This window comes from Etheostoma cragini, chromosome 22, assembly GCF_013103735.1.
Source record: "Etheostoma cragini isolate CJK2018 chromosome 22, CSU_Ecrag_1.0, whole genome shotgun sequence".
NCBI classification, from domain to species: domain Eukaryota; kingdom Metazoa; phylum Chordata; class Actinopteri; order Perciformes; family Percidae; genus Etheostoma; species Etheostoma cragini.
The window spans coordinates 16,704,052-16,729,745 of NC_048428.1; the positions used below are offsets into that span (position 1 = coordinate 16,704,052).

Below are 25,694 nucleotides of genomic sequence, written 5' to 3' on the forward strand. Positions count from 1 at the left end.
ATAGGTATAACGCTAGCAGTGGAGTTTGATTCTTCACTTATTTTTTTTAATCTATTTTAATTTATTTCTTTACAGGTCGCTCTACAGTGTGATTGTGGTCGAAGAAAGGAAATGGTGGCCTGCACAGAGGCAGCGTCTTCATATCAGAGGTCATTTAAACGGTTTCTGTATTCAGCTGTTTGAAATGTTAATATGAAGTAGTTGAAATGTCTCTCAATCCTCTGTACCGCAGGTATGCAGCCATCGCCATGGCCAGTAAACTGTCTGACATGCAGCTCGGTGACTCCATGGACATTGGCCCATTCCTCACTAAGAAGGAGCTGAAACAGACCAGGTAGAGTAAAGGAAGAAATCGATGATTATGCGGCCAAAGCTGTTGATGTAAAGCATTTTCTGAACGTGACGCACACAAAATGTCTTAGGAAATGGACGTGAAAGGCCATTCCCTGCAGTGATTTTAGTACAGTTGCAAGGCCTGGCACAGGGCAGTTTCTTTAAATCAATGAAACATGATTTAAATGTGCTTCTGCATAGAAATGGATTTCCTGTACACTATGAGTGATTACTTTTGGTTTGTGCATTAATATTTAAATAAATCAATCAAAGGTAATGCATTTAATGGATTACAGCAGCAACTCAGAGCTATCAGTTTCATAAGAATCATTTTAGTACAGAGAATTGGCGTCCAACTTAAAGATCTGATGTAAAATCTGCCTGCATGTATAAATAATCACGTTTTGTTTTCTCAGGCTTGATTGTGATCAAGAGTGTGCTACTTTGGAGAGAAACCGGCGTTTGGCTGAGGCGTTGCAGATAGACTCGTCTTCTGACCCCTTCAACGCCCGCTCTACTTCTGTATACAGCGACAGCCTCAAAGAGGATGCTAGGTCTGTCTGTTTTACCACATTAGCATTATTATTATTATTATTATGGACCATTTATAAATTGCACTAGTTGGTTAATCTTGCCTGTGCTGTTGCTTCCCACAGCCAAACAATAAAGATGTTCTGTTCCTCCTCTCTTTTAGAAAAGACCTGAAATTTGTCACAGAGGTTGAAGAGGAGATCAAGAATCTTGTTGAGCTTGCTAATAAGGTAAGATGATAAGGAGTCCCTTGTGCCAGAATGGTAATGACTGTTTGGGGGACCTCTTGTGCTCCCTCTGGTGGCTGTGCTGAGAGCCTGCTGCTCTTGGGCAACACTAACTGAACTAAGGCTAATCTGTTCAAATGTTTTTAAGTTGCACGTTGATTAACCCAAACTTCTGACCTGAACATTTCAATACTAATGCATCTTACTGATTTTGCATTAGGGTTGCACAATGAATCACAATATAATTCAAATCGCAAAATGGACTAGTGCAGTATCCAAATCACAGGCGGGCGCAATGTTTGTTAAAGATAACATATGTGTCAAACCACTCTGAAGGTATTATTATGGTGCTGCAAAGACGTCCCGGCATACAAATCCTATCCTACAGACTACAGAAAACCTCTTTGTATGGTACAGATCCTCGCAAAAATCACACTACAATCATTTTAATTTTTAAAGATGTAATATTAGTCAATGGAAATGAGAATAATGATACAAACATGATAATTCCCTTCAATATTGTGAATCTTATTGCAACATAATATATCTCAAAATAATCGCAATTAGATACCCTAATTTGCATCAAGGCAGATTGTACTTTATTGTCCCCAAGGAATGTCATTTCATGTCCCAGGCTGTCTGTTCACATACAACACTGTAAGGCAGAGTTGGAACATCTGGTGCACAACACAGGTCAAAATATTAGTAGTAGTCTTTACTTTTTGTGACTTGCATGGGCTGCTTTGAACTGGTCAGTTAGGGAAAACCATCTACGCCTACCTGATCAGACTACCCATTGTTAGTTGTCCAAAACTACCAGCATCATTTTTAATTATTCTGTTATTTATTGTATACACTTTTATAATAAAAAATGGATATTATTTTCTTACCCAGCTGTTTTTAGTAGGTACCTCATGGGGCAGTTGAAAAAATATTCTCCATATTCTTTTTTCAACTTTGTTGGATGCATTCATGCTAACAGGAGTGAGGCTGTCAAGGTCACTGTTGCTTTGGTTTCTTTGCCAAATGTAAAAAAAAAAAAAAGCATTGTTTTGTTGTAACACTGAATCATGGTTGCAAAGCTTTTCTGTCTCCGTCTGCTTTTGAAAGGTTTTATCATATTTTCTCACACCTTTAAAGTTGCTGCATACTGTGCTGCCTTTACTGACTTCACTAGTTGCTCTTGGCCTTCTTGTGTGGGCTTCTACTTTCACAAAAGTGACTTAGTGAGGTTATTACATTTTATCATCTATCAAAAATTGAAGTTAGCGTCTAGCAGATATGCCTGTTGTTGTTGTTTTCCCATCCTCTCCATATTTAGTACACTAATAAAAAATTAAAAAAATCAGGTCAGACACACACTACAGAAAACATACACCACATGCCCAAAAGTGCGTGGACATCCACACATTGCACCCACATGTGATTGTGGAACATCTCATGTCAAAACCATAGGATTAATATGGTGCTACACCACCCTCCACTTCTCCTCTGGGAAGGCTTTTGGTTTCAGATTATGAAACCTGGCTGCAGCGGTTTGTTACCATTTAGCCACAGGAGCATTGGTTAGGTTGGACTCTGATGTTGTGCGATAAGGCCTGGCTGATATTCAGCGTTCCAGCTCATTCCAAAGGTGTTGGATGAAATTGTAGTCAGAGCTCTGGGCAGGCCAGTCACTTTTCTTCCACACCAGACTCGGAAAACTATTTCTTTATGGGCCCGGCTTTTTGCACAGGAGTAGAAACAGGAAAGGGTATTCCCCAAACTGTTGCCACAAAAGTATTGCTGCATACTGTAGCATCGCCATTTCCCTTAAGTGGTACTAAGGGGCCACTTGTCAAAAGTAGCCCAGACCTTTTTAAGAGGTTGAAATGGTACAATGAACCAGTATTTCACAAAAAAAGAAAGATTTCTAAGAATGTGAAAAAATGAAATCCGATTTTGTGTTTCCTATTATTTCACGACCCTTCAGATTTGTGTTGCATCCAGTAGTTCTGACCTCCCAGCTTATTTATGTAGTTGAATGATAGAAACACCAGCTCCACTCATTCCCAACATGGAAATGTCACCGAAGGGCAGCAGGAGAGTAGATGAGTGAGGCTTGGAAATGCTTTCCCGTATAAATCCATAATGCACAAGCATTACTTATGTTTGCAGGGAAAACAGCCAAAGAGGAGCCACTGTTTCCCACCCATGAACAGAGAACACCGGAAGATCATCCACGAGCTGGCCGAAGTCTATACCGTGGAGAGCGTGAGCTACGACAGCGAGCCCAAACGCAACGTGGTCATCACAGCCCAAAAGTAAGACTTTATTCAAACAGTAACACACATGCAGCTTGGAATTTGTCATTTCATATAAAAGTGTTGATTGTGGATTTGAAGAATTTGTATATTTTGAACATTTTCTCAGGGGAAAGTCCGCCTGTCCAAACTCAACCCTGACAGCACTGATCGAGAGAGAGATGGCTGTGAGAGCCCCTCCTCCCATCGCTCATATCAAACACAACAGCAGCAAGTAAGTCTTCAGAGGGTCACAAACCGGATACCCACAACACGCTAAAGTGTCCTTTTTTATCATGTGTTGCTGGTGGTTCTTGTTAGTTTTCAGTTTTCCAGCTAATGACTCATTTCCCTCTTGATTCTCCTGCCAGGGCTGTGAGTGGAGGCACCTGGTCGAAGATGGTTAAGGAAGAGCCTGTGATAGATTATTTTGATGTCCAGGACTAAAATGAGGCCACAACAAACCTCAGGATCTACTAGGAAACATCAGTCTACATCTGCAAAAAAGTCTAAATAACATTTCTTTTGTGTTCATCAAAGATCAGTAAGAATTTCTGCGGCTTCATAATCAAATAAAAATTGTGTAGGGAAAGCCCCCACTTGTTATATCTAGGAGGAGGAATTGAATGAGTGCTGAGTCAAGTGTTTTCCCTGAGTTTAGATGTTAAAGTTGATTAAGCACTGAGCACTGATCATTTTGAAAGCTCCTAAGTGTATTCTTTGCTTCCTTTCTATGCAGCCAGTCCCTCGTTGAACCCAACTTAATAAAAACGGAATTCTTCCTCATTTCAAGGACAACTGTTGATATCAATCTTATGCATCAGCTTCAATATTCAATCACTCATAAAAAAAAAAGTGATATCTTAGCAGTAATGGACTGTAAATGGACAATTTTTATTTAGCGCTTTTCTAATCTTAACGACTCAAAGTGCTTTTACAGGAACCATTCACACAATGGCCGGGGCTGCCGTACAAGTGCCAACTGCTCATCAGATAAACATTCACACACATTTAAACTCCGATGGCACAGCATCGGGCGCATCTCAAGGTTGAGTGTCTTTCCCAAGGAATCTTTGAAATGGGACTGAAGGGCCAGGGATTGACCTACCAACCTTCCGATTGGCCAGGTCCAGTCTAGCCACAGCCGCCCCAGTAGATCGTACTTCAGATTGAGCTTGAGATTCTTAAAAAGTATGCTAGAAAACATTCTCAGCCTCAGGATATCTATTGTTCTCTCTGGCCAAGGCTTCAGTAGTAAAACTCTGCTGCGTTTGTGGGTGGGTAGGAGTGGGCTGCATTGCGGAAAGAAAGCTTTTGACTATGGGCTATGACCCAATTGTTGTGCTGCACATTCTAAAAATCTGAAACACAAATATGCTGACATGAAGGACCCGAGGACAGTCGTGCACTGGTCTTATACTGCCAGACCTTCCTCCACGGCGCGGTGGAGGAAGGTCTGGTGAGTCCACACAGAAATCCGGGATGGGAGAAAAAACGTGCTCTGGCTTATTAAACCAATCACAATCACCTTTGGCAGTGCTGCTGCAAAATAGCCTCGGGAAGGAGCTTGTTTTGGTGCGACATGTACATTCAGAAGTTGTTTCAGTTGTGCGAGAGAAAAGTTAAATTGATAGTCCAGCTAGCTGTCCGGGTTTCCCCTGCTACAATCTAAGGAGCAGTTAACCATAGTCATCATAAAACCACCAGAGTTTAAAATTACAACACAAAGAGAGAGGAAGGTAACGGTACATCAGAAAAGAGTGACGTCCTGCGGAATTTCCGGTAGAAGGAGAGCAATCCCGGAAATGGAACATCATGAATATAGTCTAGTCGTGCATTTATTACACACAGACATTTTGATCTCTCCCTTCCTCACTGTTTTTTGCTGATTTCAAGAGACTCAATATAAAGGCAAGCAGTACAGCCTGTTCTTTCCTTTGTTTTTCTATTGTGCAGTTTGACTGGAAATAAACTGGATGTGTTTATTAGATTTTCAGAATATTTTAAATATGAAAATTAGACCTTTACATTCCTTCAATGTTGCCATGTTTAATACAATATATTGTATACATATATACAGTATGTGTATATATATATATACAGTTTATATGCGGATGTTTACCTTTCTAATTGTATCAGTATATTTCTGCAGCAGTCCAACATTTTCTAAAATCCCCAATTTCATATTCATACAATAGATCAGTTACCAATTAATAGGAACAGAATTTAGTTTGCCGGGTTTCGAAAAATCCCTTTGGCGTATTCTTTGTCCTTTTAAATTCGATAAAGAATTTGACACCCATCCTTAGCATCTCTCAAAACACTTACATTTGTAAAACAATGCAGATAAAGACAGCTGAACAAATATATGCACATTTAAACATAGCTGGCTGAACAACAAACAATACTGGTAAAAATGGAATTTGTTAATTGAATGGAATTTTTTACAATCTGGCAACCAAAGTGTGTCCTTATTAAAGGCTTATAACTGCTCTACAAAGCATCAGTAAATAATTAATTTAATGGTTTACGGTTACAATTTAGAAACTCTATATAAAGGGTGCTAGTTATTTTGGTAAGGGATTTGGTGGTGTTGCTACTCTGTTTCTATAGTAAACAGGTTTTACATTGTATACATATCATTAAGGCCTAACATCCAACAATACCTGTCAGTATTTGTTCTTCCGGTGCACATATAATAATAACCAGTAGTCATATTTTCACACTTCTATTGTTAAAGCTTATATTGAACAGTATACCCCCCAAAACAAAACAAACCCGCTCCTCAGGATAATTTGGTGACACTCCCTGCCACTGGTAATTTTTCATTATATCGACACTCCGGCAGAGACCGCGCCTGCGCTCCTGCTCCCTTCCGAACAAGGCTTCACCAATCCTGGCTCTGGCTCCATCCCCGGCTCGGCGTCCCACAGGCCAGTGCTAATAAGTCGCCTAGCTGTCCAGTAATGGGGAAGTGATAGGGAGACGCTGCTGTCTTAAAGCCGTGAGGAAGTTTAGGAGTGACGGGAAGCTCCACGTCGGACCGGACACCTCCACAGAGACACAGCCTACAGTTCCTGTTGTTGAGGAGCCTAAAAAAGCTCATAGTGATGGAGAGAAAGGTATGGATGCTCATGCTATCATTTGTTTTTTACCACATCACTTTGCCTCGCTGCGCTGCTCAGTATCCGCAGCCACCATTGAAACTATTCTTTTTTTTTTATATTTTCTTGATCCTTTAGGCATGTTGCAAGCCGGTTTTTGTGTGCACCTGAGTTTTTCCCCTCGTCTAGCTGTAGATTATTGTGCATTCCCTAAAATAAAACAGAATTATTTTCCACCTTATATGGTGTATTTGGACTTATTCCGGTTTACAGCTGCATGATGTACAATGTATTAGAAAATATTGAGCAGGGAGTGGGATGTGGTTGAGAATATTTAAGGGGACTGTAGGTTACAGTAGCCCGTCTGCATCATCACACAGCACAGTGTATAGTTGCAGCACCTCACCCCTCCACCTCCACCTCCCACCCCTCCCCGTTTTCCAACCGACGCAGACACCAGCGCTGCTTGTTAACCTTGTCTGGTGTGGGAAACAGACACTTGAGGAGTAATAGAGTGGATGCACGGTGAAGCAATAGTGAGGAGCATCCTCTCGCCTCTTTACGCATGCCTTTTATCCATTCGCCGTTTTCCTTCCCCTTCCCTCCCCCTTCTTTGATTCAGGGCTCACACAATGATATAATGGTGCTTCATGGTAGTGCCCCTGCCCCTACAAGTCTGTGTGTTTTTAAGAAAAGTTTTGAGTTCCACTGTGTTAATCTGCAGGCAGGCTGTGGGTGCACAGAACAGCAGAAGAGGATTGGGGTGTACAGTTAAAGCCAGATCTACTTTTACTGATCCAAAGGAAAATTTTGTTTTTATTCCACAGCTGTTATTCTAAACCTGCTTTTGACTGATAAAGCTTTAAAGTCCTCATAGAGAAGCCACCAACTGGTATAAAGGAATATGTCAACATTTTAGGACATTTTTGGAGAGTTAGACGAGAAGATGGATACTACTCATGTCTACATTAAATATTAAGCTACAGCCAGTTAGCCTAGTTTAGCATTCAGCCAGGAGAATAGCTAGCCTGGCAAACCTCTAGTTAAATCTTATGAACACATATCTAATTTGTTGAATTTGTATCAAAGCATGTAATATGGTTATGTGCTGGATTATTTCTAAGTCAATGCGCCCATCCAGGCTAGCTGTTTCCACCTTTTTCTAGCCTTTAAGCTAAGCTAAGATAACAAGCTGATAGGTGTAGCTTCATATTTAGCTTTTCAGAACTATTGCCAAGAAAGATAAAGAAAAGGGTATTACCCAAAATGTCAAACCAATTCTTACATTATTTATGTCAATGGTCTTTCTATATGGGCAGTAAGGCTGTCTATTAACAGTATAAAACAAAGAAGAAGCCGGCCATGATACCACTCTAATGGCTGTACGCTAACTATGAAGCTATAGCTAGCAGCCAGTAATCTTAGTTTAACATGGGGACTTGGCTTGGTGCATTGACCAGCCAAGAAACAGTCTGGCCTCTAACCCTATATGATATAACCAAGAAGTGTTGTTTTTATTCTTGGTTTATGCCACGCACACAAATACGCATTGGACAGAGCTAAAATAGCTTTTTCCAGCCTTTATGTTAAGATAGTCTAGGAGATAGGCTAGTCTTTATTTATTTATCAAACTTTTTACTCTATTACATTTGGAAAAGGTTTTACAGTGTGTGAAACTGCAAGCTTTGAGGAGTTTAAGGAGGCAAAAAACTTGAAGAGGCATTCATCCTGTATAATGTCCATGTCCATTTGTTGTCACAGAATTCATTGCACATTTGAAGGCTATCTCATATTTCATCCTGTCTCTCTATCTCTCTTTCTCTCTCTCTCTCTCTCTCTCTCTCTTCCTCTCTTCCTCTCTTTTCCTCTCTCTTCCTCTCTCTTCCTCTCTCCTGCTCTGGTTTCATGTACAGAACTGTTGAGTTAGGGAGGACTTGGTGACTCAGCTGCTTGCTGATCGCAAAGAGCACCATCACATGCACTTCAGTTTGATGCTGTACATGAAACTAAACAAAAAAACAGCCATTTGGGTGCAATTAGCAAACATGAAATATGGAATTAGAATATATAACCACTCTTATTTAAAATAAATTCCTGCCTTTGTGTTGGTTTTCCATAGATTTAGTCCAATAAAACTCCCTTCCTGTATGCGAGGACTGTTTCCAGATAGGCTATACATAAAATTCCCAAGCAAAGCTACTGGAATGGTCTACCTCCTTTTGCTTGTTCTCGCTGTTCAGTTTAAATTATAGCTTGTAAAAAGCGTTAGAGCTGCTCTGCACTTGTTTTGTGGTTTATTTTAAATATGTGGCATGAATACCAAAGTGCGTGTTCAACTTAGTGTTTGCCGTAAAAATGGTTGATCCTCGTCAGCAATACAGGCGTAAAAACTAGGACTAAAATGGCAAAATGTAAGACCACAGTCTTCCCTGGCCCAGCTGCTGGCACAGATATCCCTTCAGCACAAAGAAAAGGAGAACAGCCCCATTAGTATGCAAGGTGCCGTCCCAGCTCCTGAGGTCTGATAGAGGATCAGAGGATCAGCTCCTTTTACAGTCTGCTAAATGCTTGACCTGGCTTTTTAAGGAAAGCTGCACAGGACCCCCACCCACCCCCCTTTTCCTCCCCTCCCCTCACACACACACACGCACATAGAATCCCAACCATACACCCCAGTCTGTTCAGTTATGTTGGAAATTTAGTTTGGGCGAATGAATGTTTCAGCTTCAGAGTTTCTCAAGTTTGTCAAACTTTTTTTCACACTGTTTCTGCACCAGCAGTGAGATTGATTATTAGACAGACTGGAAGCCATAAGCATTTAGCTTTGTTTCCTAAATAGCAGGTCATCCAATTAAATGTTCCCCAGCTTTGGGTTTTGTGTTATTTGCAGGGATAAATGGACAATGGAACACTTCCTTTTTTTTGGATGGTGAGGAATGTGCAGGCTCAATGGCTGTTTGTTACCCCAGGAATGAATGAGCCTACAGGAAAACTATTGATTTTACAAAATAGTGGCGCTAAAACAATTAGCAAATATTTGATCACCAGTAAATTAATCAGCAAATAATTTAGATATTTGAGTAATAAGCAAGCAATAATGCCAAAACAATAGTTGGTTCCAGCTTCTGAACTGTGACGATATATGCTTTTTCTTCATCTTATGTAATATGCAATTAAATATCTTTCAGCTTCAGACAGTGTTGGTCAAAACAAGCAATTTTAAGACATATTCTTTAGCTCTGGTAAATTGTGGTGGCCATTTTTCACAAATATATAATAATCCCAAAAAATAATGACTATTATTTATCAGTAATAAAATATGAAATAGTTACAGCCCTGCTAAATATAATGAAAGTTTAATATGTTTTTTTTAAGCATTAGAATATCAAGAATACTGCAGTATAGCAATGCAGTATATGGCAAACTGTGCTATATGCATATATATAAAGAGAGAGGTGCCGCTCTGGCACATTTTACACAGATATACAGTACACTTACAACCACAGTACAGAAGATCAATTTTACACAATTTCTAACCTATGAAGACCACTTTCACACAGCCCTCTGAGCCTCCTCTGTCTCATTTCCACAGAGAGATTATAGATTTTCACGGTTTTAAATCGAGCGGTTTGTAACCTAATTAACATGCACCATCCCAGCCTACCAAACAATTATAACACTGTTTTTGAATCATTGTTTTCCTACCTAAAGCACTATCTGTGGGTTTCTTTCTGTTGCATATTACTGCCATTCATAATGTACACTTAGCGGTCCAATGAGACAAACTGTCTGGGTCCTAATAGTGCTGCAGTTTACTGAGCTCTTGGTTGACCCATTTAGATGGTAACGCTCAATACTGCACCATTCTCTGGTGGAGAGCTTCAATATAACCCAATACACATGCAGCAATGCTGTATTATGTGTGCATGCTGATGTCACAGCTTAATAAATGTACCTTCCCTTTCAGCTGCAAAAGCTTTTACTAATTTATCATTTCAAAAGAAGGTGCAACAACAAAATGATTTCAAAGAGATTAATGAAAGTGTTTTTCTTTTGTAATCTGAATCAGGCTTTAATGAATGTCTGTTTCATTCGATTTAGGGCTGCAACCTACAATTATTCAATATCAGTGAATATGATTAACTAAAAGGATTATTTTCTCAATAAATCCCACCAAAAAATCAAGTTCAATTTAGGTGAAGACCTAATTCGTTGTCTTCAATTGCTGTTCAGCATTGCATTACATTGCAAATAAATAACTTAGTCTCCACTTTCTGTATAGCCCTTAAATCAATATATATTATTTAAGACATAAAATCAAATATGTATGGTTTAGGTACATTTGAACACACAGTACAACACGTATTTACTGCATTAGCACCAATTTTTGAGGTAATAGCCATGCTTTTACACAAACTAGGGCTAATACGCTGTGTGTACTCGATGAATATCTCCTATTGCTACTTGGATGGTGTATTATGATCCTGAAGTGGATCTACTCTTTACCATAGCAGTTATTTCATTCCTTGGACGATCGCATGCGCAAACACAATATTCAGGCTACCTCCTGGTCGGATTTTCATCTCTTGGATTCTGAGTGGTCTCGATGCGGCCCTGCACATACTAATCCTGCCCTCGATCTGTCGTCTCTCCCTCCCATCCTGCACGGGCAGAGTGGTGCTGAAAGATCAGGGCTGAGCTTGGATGCCGAGTAGGAAAGAAGAGAGAGGGGAGAAGGAGTTCCTAGTGGTGGATTTAATCTGCCAGTTTTATTTTTCTTCCGGTGGAATTTGATGGTAGTTGGTTTGGGTTTGTTTATGGAAAGTGACTGTTTTTCTCTGTATATTTGTGTAAAAGTTTTCCCCCGGAGACCTCAGTGCTGACTAGCATAGCGAACTGAAGTGCGCTTCTGTTTCTAAAAACTAGGGTTTCTTTCTCAATTTTTCAGCTCTGGAATAGTTCCTTGCTCAGTTCACCAGCTGCTGCTCCAGTTTTTAAGCCACTGCAGTTGGCGTCACTCCCATCCGATTGGCTGTTAGCTTTGGACGCAAGGCAGATTATGCCGTTGTCATGGCTACAGCAAACAGGAAATGCCCCAAAGCAGGTAAAGCTTCAGGCTTTGCTCCGGTGTGTTGCTCGTTGCTTACGGGGGGGGGAAACTGGGCTCATTACTGTTGCTTCGTCTTTCCATCTGCTCCTTGTTTTCTGGAGCAGCCGAGGAGCTGAACCATAAATGCTGTCTGGATAAAGATGCTTTGTCCCAACCAAGCCCTGAAATCCAAGGTTGACCTTAAACTCTGTATCTGCAGCTTCTTAGGTTAGGTTCTTAACATAGCACTGCTGCTTTGTGCAAAAGCATTCTTCTATGTCCTCGCGGTTTATTGTACCAATTCACTTTGATTACAATTTATCAGCAGATGCCATTATTTTCAGCAACCATGGGAGACTTCATTGTCTCTGTAGGTTCCTCTTCACCACACATGCCTAGCTGCCCAAAATCGGCCCTGAAATGTACTTCTCCACTCCTTCATCCCCCTCTGTGTGCAATTGAACTGTCCCTTTGAAGGTGGCTGATGGCCATTGAGTTCCTTTCCGAGAGCTCTAGCCTTTAAGCAGCTTGAGCTGGTTTTTGTGTGCAGCTCTTAAACTGAAGAAAGAGAAAAAGAGAGGGGCCCAGTGGTGGGAGGGATTCAGACTTTACTCCATGCCCTCAGTACAGTCCATATTCCCCCTAGTGCACCCCATCTGTCTGTGACAATAATGTTGACGAGGGTAGATTCATGGTTTCTGGTATGTAAACGTTGCCACTGGGAACTGTGCGTTATACATCAGCACCGGTAGAACATTGTCATTCTTTGTATACTCTCTCTTTCTCTTTACCCTTCCTCTCCGGGGTTATTGTGAAAACAAAAACCAAGCTAAAACCATCAATGTATGGATTTCTCTTCCTTCCTTCCTTGCTTCCTTGCTTTCTGCTCAGCCTATTTTGCTACACATTGTCTTTGACTAAACAGAGCAAAGCAATCAAATACATTAGCCTTCATAATGAACTTCATTGTATTAGGCATGGGTCGGTTACCAGTTTCAAGGTAAACCACAATTTGAAAAAGCCAAGGTTTCAAAACTACTAATATATTTTGTCATACCGTTCTTAAGGTATGAGCTGTTTTTTATGAAGACAGAGGGTGCATGTTTCGTAATCCCTCTCTCTGCCACTGTGCATTGTGTTTAAAAATAAAATACATTGTGTGTATTGAAAAAAAACGTTTTTTCTCTACCTAGACATTTAAAAAAATTACATTTTATACCTGTGATTGCAATAATGTGAAACTGTGATATTTTTGATTCATTTTAAAGATGCCATGCCACACGTTTTTCATTACTTTGTGGTAATAGCTCAAGTTTTATGGACTGAAAAATGCCTTGGTTACCTTGTTTCAAGCCATTCTAGCGTGCTACAGAAAGCCCGCAGGAAGGCTCAGCTTGATTTGTGCCTGGGTATCAGCATCCTTTAACCAGTGCACTGGATTTTGTGTGGCAGGGCACCTTTAAAAGCTACATAAAGCTTGAAGAAGTGAAAGTATCCAGTATTTTACACTGGAGGCTTCTTGGTTGGGAGCCACTGCTATGTCAGCATTGCAGGTTAGAAAACCAGCTAGACAGTTTGCATTTGAGGCATTACTATTTGTCTCCCTCTTGTGCCCAAATAAGGATTGGGAGAATATAAAAAGACATAACAAAATGTTTCCATAAAATGAAATTGGTTGAGCAGAGTTTGGTCCCTGCAATATTTTTAGGCTTCCATGCTTTACGATACCTCATGCTTTTGCATGTGCAACCAGGCCCTGAGCATGGATCCCTCCTTCCATTCAAACAGCCAGCCCCTCCCTGCCTGGTTGTGCACGCCCTCTGTTGGTCATTAATAATACTGCGGCTGCTCCCTAACCCCCTGTTAGCTCCCCTCTACCCCCCTGTCTGCTAAACACTGGGACATTACCATTTGGTGAGGCTGACTGGCTTTGGTGAGGGAGATGATGGGGCTCTGGCAGGGGGTACTCCTGGCCTTAAGGCTCCCTTTTGCATCGCCCTGCTGTATCTCTTTGTTATCGTTAAACCCGCGTGCCGTTGCTGGAGAAACGGGAGATTGGCACAATCTCAAAATCTGCATGGATAAACTCGACGGGTTGAGCTTTTGACCTTGCAAGAAATCGAGACTGAAACCTTGTGTGTTTGTGTGAATGATAAAGATATTAAAGCCTGTGTCATATGTTATGTAACGCAAGGTTAATCTAATGCTTAGCGTTAATGTGGATAATTATATATTTGCAGTATTTGACTTAAGGGAGGACCCAGGCGCATTGAGGCCGGTAAAGAGACATTTTGCTGAGGAGATTGTTCATGTATTCCTTGTTCTTCAAAGCATAACAGACTGGATTAATGACAGCAGCACTGCACTCATCTCAACACCAGGTGTCACCAACAAGCAAACTAATGCCACAAGCGGTCATCAACACATGGAAGGGCCATATTTTGCATATTAATAAGTCCATACCAATAATCAGGGGTGTGAAGGAAGTTTAAAGGACATACATTTCGATCTGCCTTCTCTTCCTGCTTCTCCGTTAGATGATAAAGTCCCTTTTCTCTCAGTAATGGCGTCTGGACGTCACGTGTAAGGGATAATATGCATGCATAAAAACGGCTTGGGTCCTCTGTCCTAGAGGTCACAGAACCACCTACCAGCTGTCCACTCAATAACTGAGTTTTCCTCTCAGTGCTGATCAGAACTTGAGAACATGGCGTTTCCCTTGCACCATTTTTTAAGAAAGAAGCTTGTGGTGATAATTGGAGGACAGCTTTTGTGTCAAAGCTTTCCATCAACTCTTAAGGCTCATTTCCTTTCCTTTTTTATACCTGGTTTGACACCTTTTTGCCATCTTCACACAGGCAAAACAGAGGAAGAGGAAACAATAACAGGGACGATTTTCTGTCATGTGTCACACGCCAGTCCCCCTTCGAATCTTCCCCACTTCACCTCCTTTGTCATTCAAATAACCTCATGAATATTTCATTCCCCCGATCTGATGGCTGGAAGAAGGGAGGACGAGAAAGAAAAAGGGGCTGGAGCAGAAGGAGACATGAAAGAGTCATATTCTTCAACGTGGCGAGGTTTTTAGTCAGAGTAATGACCTGCGTTGGCTTCTGTGTATTGGAGACGTACAACCTAAAAATCTAGTGTGTAAGTCAGTGTGTACTGCTCTGCTGTGCCTCAATAAGTCATTTCTTCCTCACTTCCCTTCTGTCTATTGAAGGCTGGTTGTTCTTTTTCTTCCACCTCTTTTAGTTTCAGCAATTTGAGAAGAAATCTTTAAAAAAGCAGCCTGCAAGAAATCCCAACAGAACCTAATTACACGTGTCAAGTGACACAGTCACCTTGCTGTGCAGACCGGCCTGTTTGTTTGCCGTTGCGCTGTAGCCACAGCCTATAGCCTCTGGGCCAGCTAGTGGGTGAAAGGTAACAGCTAATGAGGTGAGTGGAGGAAATACTCCTAACCTATGAATGCACTCTGACAAAGGCCAGCACGGAAACACAGGAAGTGAAGGTGCTCTTGACTTTGCCTTTTGCTTTTGTGAAGTGGCTTTCAAGTACATTGTGAGAAAAGCTTTGCGTTCAAAGACCACCTGCCCTGCCTCAAGTGGCTTTCAGTTGAAAAAACTGCATCATCCTCCTCCTCCTTGTCATCATCACCACCACGTCATGACTCTGTCATACATGCCAGTTAATGTGTGTACAGATGTGTTAATGATATGCATCGTGGTCCCTTTAAGAGCCCAATGTCCTTTTTTTGAGAATGAGCCCAGGACTCAGAGGTCTGTGTGTGCTGACCGTGGCCTCTGGGTTGGTCACCAGGGGGGAAGCTGCAGCAGAGAAACTGATTCTAACCTCCCCAGCCCCTGTTTAGACCAAACGGCAGCCTCGCAGCACCGCGTGCCCTTATCTACCAATGGAATGCAACAGCTGTGAGGGGGAAGGGCAGGGTGGGCTGGCTGAAACCCCCCTGCCAGAGCCCCGCACAGCGTCCCCCCTCCACCTCCAAGCGACGTGCCGGGCTCCTGAAAGGCAGCCCAACTAAAAAGTGAGCTAGACACAGTGAGAGACTCGGCAGCGCTGCTGCACATTCAAAATAGAGTCAGAGGGTGGGAGAGAGAGAGAGAGAGAGAGAGGGAGAGGGAGAGAGAGAGAGGGAGAAAGAAGGAGAGTCAGGGACAGGCAGTGCTGTAAAGGAGAGCACAAAGAGAAGGAAAGTGGAGCAGGGGAGGGGAACAGGAGGCTGGGTGAAGGGAGAGGGAAAGACAAAAGAAGGAGAGGGAAGACATTAAAGGGTGAACGGAAGGGACTGAGCAAATGGCTACGGAGGAGACGGCGGGGGGAGCCAGGAAAGCCACCAAGAGCAAACTGTTTGAGTTCCTGGTCCATGGAGTGGTGAGTGGCGCTGTCCGTCAGCCCCGTGAAGGGAGCTGGCATGCATCAGTGTGTGTGCATCTGTGTGTGTATGTGTGTGTGTGTGCGCGTGCGCGTCTGTGTGTGCATGAATCGGCGCAGCAGCAGCAGCAGCGGTCTGTATGTGAGAGATAGCTGGGTAAAGCTGGCCATGTGAAGGTTATTTCCAGCCCCGTGGATCCCAGCCTGTTAGGAGATGGCTGGAGAGAAGATGAAGAAGAAGAAGTGGAGCAGCATGGATGGATGGAACTGAGCAGGCAGGAGAAGGATGGGGAGCAGTGGATTTCAAACACTGTAGCATTGTAATTGTAGGAATAGAAGCTAAGCAGCAGCAGGAAGCAGCCAGCTCCCCATTTGGCTAACAGAGGAGCACACAGCTTCCCTGAGAGTCCCAGGCAGAGGGGGGGAGGAATGACAACACAGTCAGAGTAGCCTTCCAGGCAGCGTGTTGTTAGTTGGTGGAAGGATTTGAACCTGTAAGGTCACGAGACAAACGGACGTAGTAGCGTAGACAACCAATCCTGGAAATCATGCAGAACAATCGGTCCATTCATGTGAAGCTAGCATGAAATGTCAAGTCAAGTGGTCCTTATGGTTAGAGGTTGGGCAACTATTAGCATACTTTACATTAATAACAACATGGAGGACAGTAGAAGTTTGTTTTGTTGATGAGCTGAATGAATGAGAGGTTTGAGGATGATGTAAAAGTTCTCGTCTCCTGAAAGTTTTAGCAGCTGTGGCTTTGACACAAGCGTGTAAATGAACTGGTGCTTTATGGCAGTGATTCCCTATCTTTTCCCCCTTAATACGATGTGATCCCCGCCAAAGGTTTCATCTTTTTTTTCTGAGTTCAATCGATGAATCTGCCAATTATTATAAAATAATTTATCGATCCTGACTCCTATGTTGGAAAAGTTTTAGAGCAAAAAAAAGACTTTGACCAGAGGTTGAGTAATTGTTTATCGTCACATTAATCTCCAATTTCATTTTTTAAGCAAAACTGCACCGGTTGTGGTTTTCTCAAATGTTTATATCTGCTGATTGTCTATGAAGGTGAATATTTTAGTTGGTTTCAGTTAATTGAATAAAACTAGCCATTTAAATTTTAGGCCGTGGTGATGGGAATTTATCACTATTTTCTGACACTTCATAGACCTTAACAAAAAACTGATGACCTAACTCTTACATCATAAATGTCTCATTCTGGATGTGGTTTGTACTTTTCACTGAACTGAATTTCACCTTTGCACGGATCCTCAAACTTGGCATCACTTCCTAATCCTCAAGTACATCAAGAAGGTCACAAAGACTTTGTCAAATCCTTCTATGTCTAAAAATCACTGAACTATCTCGACTACGGTCTGATTTTCTGCATTTTAATCAGTGCCGATGTTGGCCGTACTGACACCAGGTAGATTTATACACTGAAACAAGATGAGGTATTGTGTCTTTGACAGGAGCGGTCATTACAGGGACTTTGGAGCTGAAGCTCCTCCGCGCAGAGACAGACTTTAGGAAACAATGGACCAGGTGATTGATGAGCCAGATGAGTGTGTCCTCTCAACAGACCAATTAACCTTGATGAGCTTCTGGCTGCTCCAAGCCAAATATTTCCCTCCGCTTTCTCTCTCTCTTTTTCTCTCTGGCTGCCCCCCCCCCCCCCCCCTACATTTTTAAGATGGAAAAGTCTTGTGATAATAGTTGTGTGTATACTGCAGAATGGAGAAATATTTATATTTGATAAGATTGCTTTCCCCCCTTCGTGAGGCAAAGGTTTCATAAACACAGAAACACACATGTGCAAATGCATGGACACACACATAAGAATATATATTAATACATGCACACATTGTTGTGGTTACCGAAGGTCGTAGTGTTCCTGCCTCCCAGCAGCTGTGTGTGTTGTGGGGGAGAGTGTTTGGCCGAGGTCTGGTTCTAGGACTGATGGGTGGGCTGAAGGCCTGGCGGAGGTCTTTTCCTCTTTCTCTCTCATTATCTGCCTCACCTCCGCCCTGTTGTGTTACTTTTCTGGCTTGTGTGTGTGTGCGTGTGTGTGTGTGTGTGTGTGTGTGTGTTTGTGTGTGTGTGTGTGATGATGAAAAAGGCCTTCCAGTGTTCTGTGTGGGAAAACCCCGATAAGCCAAGACATAATACGCCACTGCATCGTTGTCATCCGTAACGTCTAAATGTGTGTTTGTGTGAGACCTTTCAACATAACATTCTACTGCATCAATCATTTTGGATTACTATGCTTAAAGGGTTGGTTCACCCAAATGACAGAAAAGTGGAATCCATCCATGCAGATAGTTTTGGTTTTATTTGCACAGATTTTGAGATATCTGGGTTTTTTAGCCTCCTCCCCTGAAACAAAAAAAGACGGAACAAATCTCCTGCTCACAGCATTGAAAAGTAGAATTTAAAAAGATTCAACAGCTCGTTTTCTCTAAACACAATGTCCCAGTTACTCTGGTTAACCAAAAGACCTTGCCGTGGTCATTGAATGCTTTCTACTCAGGAGATAGTCGCTATGAAAACTGTCCAGAATTTGTTCTGTGGATCCAGACTAACAGGAGCACTGTTTTTAGAAAGAAAGGTCACTGTTGAATATTTGTAAATGTTGTGAGCGACATGAATGACAATCCATTTAGCTGCATGGTATTAGGGGGGAGGCTGATAACGCAGAGAGGGATAACTTAAAATCTCATGTTCAAATCATCACGGTTCCACTGAAAGTCAATAGACACTGATTTAATTGAATTGTTGCCCAGCCCTCACATCGATATCCAACAATACAGTGCTGCTCATGAGCATAGGAACCTATCCTCAAGTTAACTAAAAATAGGAATAATAAATAATGATCTGATGAAATTTGATCACCTTGCCTAAATTAAAAAATGGTGAAAAATTCTACCTTTAAGGAAACCAATTTTCTTTGTGAATGAATGAATTATGTTATTTTTAAAGGCCAGTTATTTCATGGGGCCAGGATACTATGCATCCTGATAAAGTTCCCTTGGCTTTTGGAATTAAAATTCCCCATCATCATATACCCTTCACCCTACCTAGAGATTGGCATGGGGTATTTTCCATAAAATCATCTCTCAATGCAAAACAAACCAGCTATTAGGCTAACTTAATTAAAAGGTGAAGGGGATGTGACAATGTGGGGCTGTTTTAACTCCAAAGGCCAAGGGAACTTTATCAGGATGCATAGTATCTTGATCCATGAAATAACTGGCCTTTAACAATCAAACTCTGCCTGCCTCTATGGGAATTTAACATAGGGGTGTGTATACTCATGCCCCCTGTATATTAAGACAGAACATTTATATAGTTATGATAAAGTACAGTTTCTGAAAATAGTATTTTAACAAAACTGTCAGTAATGATGAGAATTGTCTATAGTCTTACCTTTAAACTAAATACAGTATTTGCAGTAAATGAGTTACATCTAAAACAACATATATATATTCATAACACAATAACATAAATTATCCCATGATAATAAACTCAATATCTGATAAAACAACCAATTGTCATTGTTTTTGGACACTTAATTGATGATAAACAGATAAGTAAAATTATCTGAAGTTTGAGCCCTAAAAATATGAGTCATGTCACATTCAGTCTTTTTAATTTTTTTTATTTAAGATTTGATTCCAATCAAAGCCTTTAAAAGGGACCATCCACGTTATAACCCACAAACTCATATGTTCAGTACAGTGTGGGTTAAGTTTAGCAACTTCAAATCCCTCCAGGGATGCCAACATACTTCTCAGATATCCAACCACATGGCAGATTGGATTGCTGTCTGGCTGAGCTCCGGGACACGAGTGTTGGAGTCAGTTCAGCAGGTCAGATTAGAAAGTACCACTCGTTGTGTGTGTGGACTTAGGGGAAACTCATCCTACACATTTTCCAGCTATGGTTTTCTGTTATCTGAAAGGCTCAAATTCTCCAGACAGAGGCTTGTAACAGAAGTCTGGCTGCTGACAGTCTGGTCTGTTTGGGTGTTATTGTCTAGCTTAAGTAGGAAGGAGATAGAAAAAGAAGGGGGTCTGTTAAAGCTCCACAAGGTGACAAGATTCGTGCGGGAGGGCCCGGCCATATGTTGTCTTATCCTCTCCCGTTTGGAGACCCTTCTCAGTTGCTTTGACCCCCAACCTCCCCACCCCCACGCTGCCGAGCAAACTCCCAGCCAGAGTGACAGCGACGCCTGCTCGGCCTTCTTATCACTGGATCTCTGCCTGGTCACCATTTCAAAGGGCACATAATACGCCAGTCTTAGCCTCTCGTACGCTGTCATGAGTTATTAAATCTCCCTGTGAATACATGCATTAACATTTGAACCCAGTTTGATATCTAGTTTTCTTTTTGTGCCCTCCCTGCTGTTTATTACTTTCTCCTTTGTATGTTTTTTCATGCGTTTGTGTACAGTCTACAGATCAAATCGCAAATGTGTTTGTACCTGCAGTAATCCACATTTAGAAGGGACAAATGGTGTGAAATGTTGGAAAAACGTGAGCTTATACAACTCCAGATTTGTATCCTTCAGCTGTCCCCTCTCTCTCTCCCTTTCTCGCCAACATTTATTCATTCTGTTACAAAATGTAGCAGGCAGTTTCTTTGCTGATTTAAAAGGGGACAATATCGCAAGGTGATGGTTAAACATTCAGGTCTATTAAGTCACATCTCTGCTTAACCACGAGCTTTAGACGTTTTTTTGAATAATTGAATGGTACAGGAAGAAGAATAGACTCTGAGCATCTTTCATGGTTTAAAAAATGTCCAATATGACAAGTTTCTGTCCTTTTCTAGAATATTTATATTGTTTGATATAACTGAGAAAAAATAAATATCAATTTTTGCATATAATGCATTTGAGTGGTAGAGGACCTTTACATAAGCACTGTATTTAGGTATTTATTGAGGTACTTGTATTAAATTCACTCCATTTTAGGCAACTTAACTCTTCCATACTTCAGGGGGAAATACTTTGCATTTATCTAAAGATTAAAGATTGGATAAAGTCTTTATATATAAACCCTGCGATGATCTTATGGAATATGACGCATTATTTTAAATCCCCCACCCTCCCCCTTACCTCTGGATTCCCATATATAGCATTTGATTAAATGTACAAAACTATGTGCTAACATGCAGCATTTAGGCCTACCATCAACTAAAGCTGGGCAATATAAAAAATTAATTTAGTTCATTATTGGTTTTAAATAAGGTGTAAAATGTCTACATCATGAAAATCAAGTTATTACAAGGTCAGAAAGTCACGTAAATGATAGCTGGCTACATTAGCTGTCTGGAGTCATGATAACCTTTTGTGCTTTTCTGTAACTAAACAGAATATAAAATTGAATGCCTGTGTTCTAGTTATTTGATGGTGACAGTCCGTTTAGCTGCATGAGATAACCTCTATATTCTGTGTATACATTACGACAGCCTTGTAAGATATGCAGGTATTTTATTATGCTTGCTCATTTCTCTTGCACACAACAAATCGGATGTTTCAATCATATTTTAGTTTTCCTGAGTTTTGCAGAGAGAAATAAATCTATTCAAATTGTAAATTGTCCCCAAGCTTTAAAAATTATTTTGCCTATGTGTTAGATAACATGAAATTTTGAAGGTAATACAGTCAAGTCATAGTAAAGAGAGTCTGTGGCTTCAGTAATGTGACATATTTCAGAAGGATTAGAACTTTGAAAATGTATTCCTTCCACTTCTGATGCATTTAAAGTCATTAAACTTGTATTTTATTAGAAGACATACAGTTCTTCAGAAACAGTAGGAGGTCTGTACTGTCGTTCCAAGGAGTCAAAGGATTTCTTTCCATCACACAAGCCATAATTTGGTTTCAGACAATAAACTGAGGCGGGAGGCAGCTGTTGCCATGGGAGTGACAAGCACAGGTGAGAGTTCCCCAGTTGTTCCCAGGCGTCAAGACGGGAGTGTGAGGCTGTGGGCTCAGACACTGTTTGCATTGTTTAGGTGCGTGCGTGCGTGCGTGCGTGCGTACGTGCTTGCGTGCGTGCGTGCGTGCGTGCTTGTCTTAGACTATATGGGAAAAAAAGATGGAAACCAAACAATACTGTTTATTGAACTGCTTCAGTTCTGGCATTTTCTGGAAACCAGTGTTAAAAAAGACAGAATTTTATCAGTTTTCAAACATTTCAAAATGATTGGATCTCACACCACTGGCAGAATGATTTCACCCATACTTTTAGGGCTAAACAATTCCCTGTACATGCTCCATATTTCATGTTGGTCTTTACTGTTGACTGTCTCTAACACAAACAAATCCCATATTAGGTTTCATGTCCTTTAACGTTTTACTACACAATTTCTATCATGCTTACAGCCCCAGATGGTTAAGATTCAAAACAGAAATTGTGTGATTTGACGTCACCAAATTGCTTAATGTTTACCAACTTAACTGTTATTTGATAACTGAAATTTTACCAAATGTTACAAAAGATACGTGACTTGATAGGAGTTTCAATAGAACCAGAGCAGACACCAGAATTTGATTTTAAATACTAGAAATGTGTGAGGTCTGGATGAGGAGCTGCACGACAGTCTTTGTTACAGCTCGACTTTATCAGATAGGATGGGTGTGTTTTCAAAAAACTTCTTAGTCCACCTTCAATCCATCAGAAGGAAATGCATAAAAGTTGCAATTGATCTAATGTTTCCTTTTGTAATATTTTTAGAAGCATTGATTTCTGTTATTATAATTAATCAGATAACCACAGTGAAGAATGTTTTCTCCATGTATTTGAGCCGTCTTTTCTCCTGTTTTGTCTTCCCAAGCGTCCTGGCATGCCGTCTGGAGCGAGGATGCCCCACCAGGGAGCGCCCATGGGCCCCCCTGGCCCACCGTACGGTGGGAGCCCGGCGGTGCGACCCGGCCTGCCCTCCCCGGTGATGGAGCCCAGTCGTAAGAGGCCTGCACCCTCCCAGCAGGTCCAGCAGCAGCAGCAGCAGCAACAGCAGCAGCAGGCAGTCCAGAGCCGGGCCAGAAAGTGAGTCTGAGACCTAGTAAACCTTCAACTCCTACCTTAACACTGCACGGCTTGCATATAGAAATCATTTTTTCTCGGATTTTGTGTGGAATGATTGAGATCATAAACTGGCCGTGGTTTCACTTTATGATTTTTTTTTTTATGTCTGATATAAATCTTCAAAACCAAACATGGAAATTATCATGAATCATGTACAGACAATGAAGTAATACCTGGGCATCGAACCACAATATCTTTTAGCACCAAATGTACCACATACCACAAGCTGGTATGAAATATTTAGTGGTTTTACTTATTTTCTGATCACCAAATTCCAGATTTTACTCATAATTTTCCTCATTTTAAACAATGTCATTCAGCTGCTTGTGGTAAGACAATGTCAACCACAATGCATTTGTTAAATTATAAAAAGGGTTTGGAAAAACTAAAAAAAATCCTGAAAGTAGGTATTTGAAAAGGAATACCTTTAATGGTTGAGAAACATAGCTGTCATAGGTAACATTTCTTTCTTTTTTAAAGATTATTTTTTGGGGCATTATTACTGTAGGACAGCTTAGACTTCAAAGGGGAGAGAGGAGGGGAATGACATGCAGAAAAGGGCTGCTGATCAGTGTTGAAAATCATCTTTATGAGACGTGAAACCTTGACCTTTATGTGTCTCTGTTCAGCTTATATTTCAATTTTCATTTTGAATCTCTCCCACTGCTCCTTTTCTGTTCTTGCATCCTTAGCAATGCTCACTGCTCTGTGCATCCACTTCTCACCGTCCCAACTGCTGCTGTCACTGAAAGTTCCCCCTTTGCTCGCTCTTCTTGGGTTTTTGTTTCCTTGTTTGCCCAGTGGTCGGCTCTAGTACTTCCATTAGATCTATCTATTGTCTGCTATTTGACAAACGATCTGAACATCAGTATCCCAGGCACACACACACACACACACACACACACACACACACAGTGGATGGATGTCTGTTAGGAGACGAGTGTGTGGCAGGTTTGGTCATTAGAAAGGAGATCAATATGCTCACTCAGTGGACCTCTGTGCCTCTTGGTTTCATTCTCTCAGTATTTGCAGCACGATTGATCCACCTACAACTAAGCAGGCTTGTCGAACAGGCTTGTCCTGTATTGGGGCCTCAACCCCCAGAGTACCCTGGCTGGCTGCGGAGGGTCTGATCGATGGTCCAGGGTGACTTGTCCAGGTGTCTCTCTCTCTCTCTCTCTCTCTCTCTCTCTCTCTCTCTCTCTCTCTCTCTCTCTCTCTCTCTGTGTTGCTTTGTGACAGAGTGTGTGTCCTCTGGCAAACAAGTTGATGCTCCATCCAGCTCAGACCCCACGCGGGAGGCGGCCCACCTGTGTTTGCAGTGTCATTGAGACCTTATGGTCCCAGCTACACTCGCTCGGCAGAACACTGTCCTACGCAAAGCTGCTGCTAAAAATAGGATTTAATTCCAGTTTGCTTTGCATAAAGGGCTATGAATACTAAACCTTGTGTCCTAGGATTTACGTTTATATACTACTGATTTGTTTTCCCAAATAGAGACACTTTTTGTGTTGTAGGATGCACCGTATGTCTCATAGGCAGATGGTGGGCAAAGGACTTTGACACCAGTCCGCTTACGTGACTTGGATGTTACATAAATTAACTACATTTTCTTATTATGAAAGCAGCAAATTCTTAGTGTATTGATTACATTTCTAGGAGACAGGATTGAAAAACTTTTGTATCACATAAAACACAATGAGGTAAAAATTGAGATTTTATGTAGAGGCTAATTAGCAGCATAGTCATCTTTACATTTCATCTTGTGTGTGCTTTAAAAATAATACAGCATCATCCTGGGCACAACATTCCAGATGCATATTAACATATTCACATCACTCATTTGCAAAGTTGATGCCTTGGGTAAAGAAATCTTTTCTCGTCACATTTTCATACAAAAACCTCTCCTGGGAACCATCGCCTTATCGTGGTGGAGAGGTTTGTGTGTCCCTATGAACCTGAGGGGCTGTGTTGTCTGGAGCTGTGTGCTCCTGGTAGGGTCTCCCATGGCAAAGTGGTCTCTGGTGAGGGGCCAGACAAAGAATGGTTCAAAAACCCCATGAAAGACCGAGGTAGAGAGGGAGTGACCCTGCCAGGCCAGGCCCAGACGGCGGGCCCGTCAGCGAGCGCCTGGTGGCTGGGTTTGCCACGGAGCCCGGTCGGGCACAGCCCGAAGAAGCTACGTGGAACCCCTATCTCCATCCCATGGGCTCACCACCTGTGGGAGGAACCGCTGGGGTCGGGTGCGCTGCCATATGGGTGGCGGCGAAGGTCAGGGGCCTCGACGGACCAGACCCGGGCGGCAGACGCTGGCTCTGGGGACGTGGAACATCACCTCTCTGTGGGGGAAGGAGCCGGAACTTGTGCGGGAGGTGGAGCGCTACCAGTTAGATCTGGTGGGGCTTAACTCTACGCACAGTCTCGGTTCTGGAACCATACTCCTGAATAGGGGTTGGACTCTGTCATACTCCGGAGTTGCTCAGGGTGTGAGGCGCCGGGCGGGTGTGGGGATACTCACAAGCCCCCGGCTGAGCGCCGCTGCGTTGGAGTTTACCTCAGTGGACGAGAGGGTCGCCTCCCTACGCCTGCGGGTGATGGGGGGGAAAACTCTGACTGTTGTTTGTGCTTATGCACCA

General features: G+C 41.9%; 2 protein-coding genes across 10 annotated transcripts in view; both read left to right on the top strand.

Annotated features, from left to right (window-relative positions):
* The window catches only part of nfx1 (nuclear transcription factor, X-box binding 1), a 12,460-nt gene extending 8,295 nt beyond the window's left edge, over positions 1–4,165 (top strand). Inside the window, exons 17-23 of the mRNA XM_034862218.1 lie at positions 76–149; positions 233–334; positions 750–887; positions 1,028–1,094; positions 3,249–3,394; positions 3,504–3,608; positions 3,745–4,165. Coding sequence (XP_034718109.1) covers positions 76–149; positions 233–334; positions 750–887; positions 1,028–1,094; positions 3,249–3,394; positions 3,504–3,608; positions 3,745–3,820 — 708 coding nt within the window. The 3' untranslated portion in view covers positions 3,821–4,165. The remainder of the gene's footprint in view (positions 1–75; positions 150–232; positions 335–749; positions 888–1,027; positions 1,095–3,248; positions 3,395–3,503; positions 3,609–3,744) is intronic.
* A 2,065-nt stretch (positions 4,166–6,230) lies between these two features.
* The window catches only part of smarcd3b (SWI/SNF related, matrix associated, actin dependent regulator of chromatin, subfamily d, member 3b), a 36,955-nt gene continuing 17,491 nt past the window's right edge, over positions 6,231–25,694 (top strand). For 3 of the 9 annotated variants that reach the window (XM_034862223.1, XM_034862226.1, XM_034862229.1), the window contains exons 1-2: positions 15,608–15,961; positions 22,808–23,019. In XM_034862223.1, the coding sequence (XP_034718114.1) occupies positions 15,884–15,961; positions 22,808–23,019 (290 nt within the window). In that variant the 5' untranslated portion in view covers positions 15,608–15,883. Of the gene's footprint in view, positions 6,496–15,606; positions 15,962–22,807; positions 23,020–25,694 lie in introns of those variants that run through there. The other 6 variants (XM_034862227.1, XM_034862232.1, XM_034862224.1 and 3 more) reach the window with 3 other exon arrangements.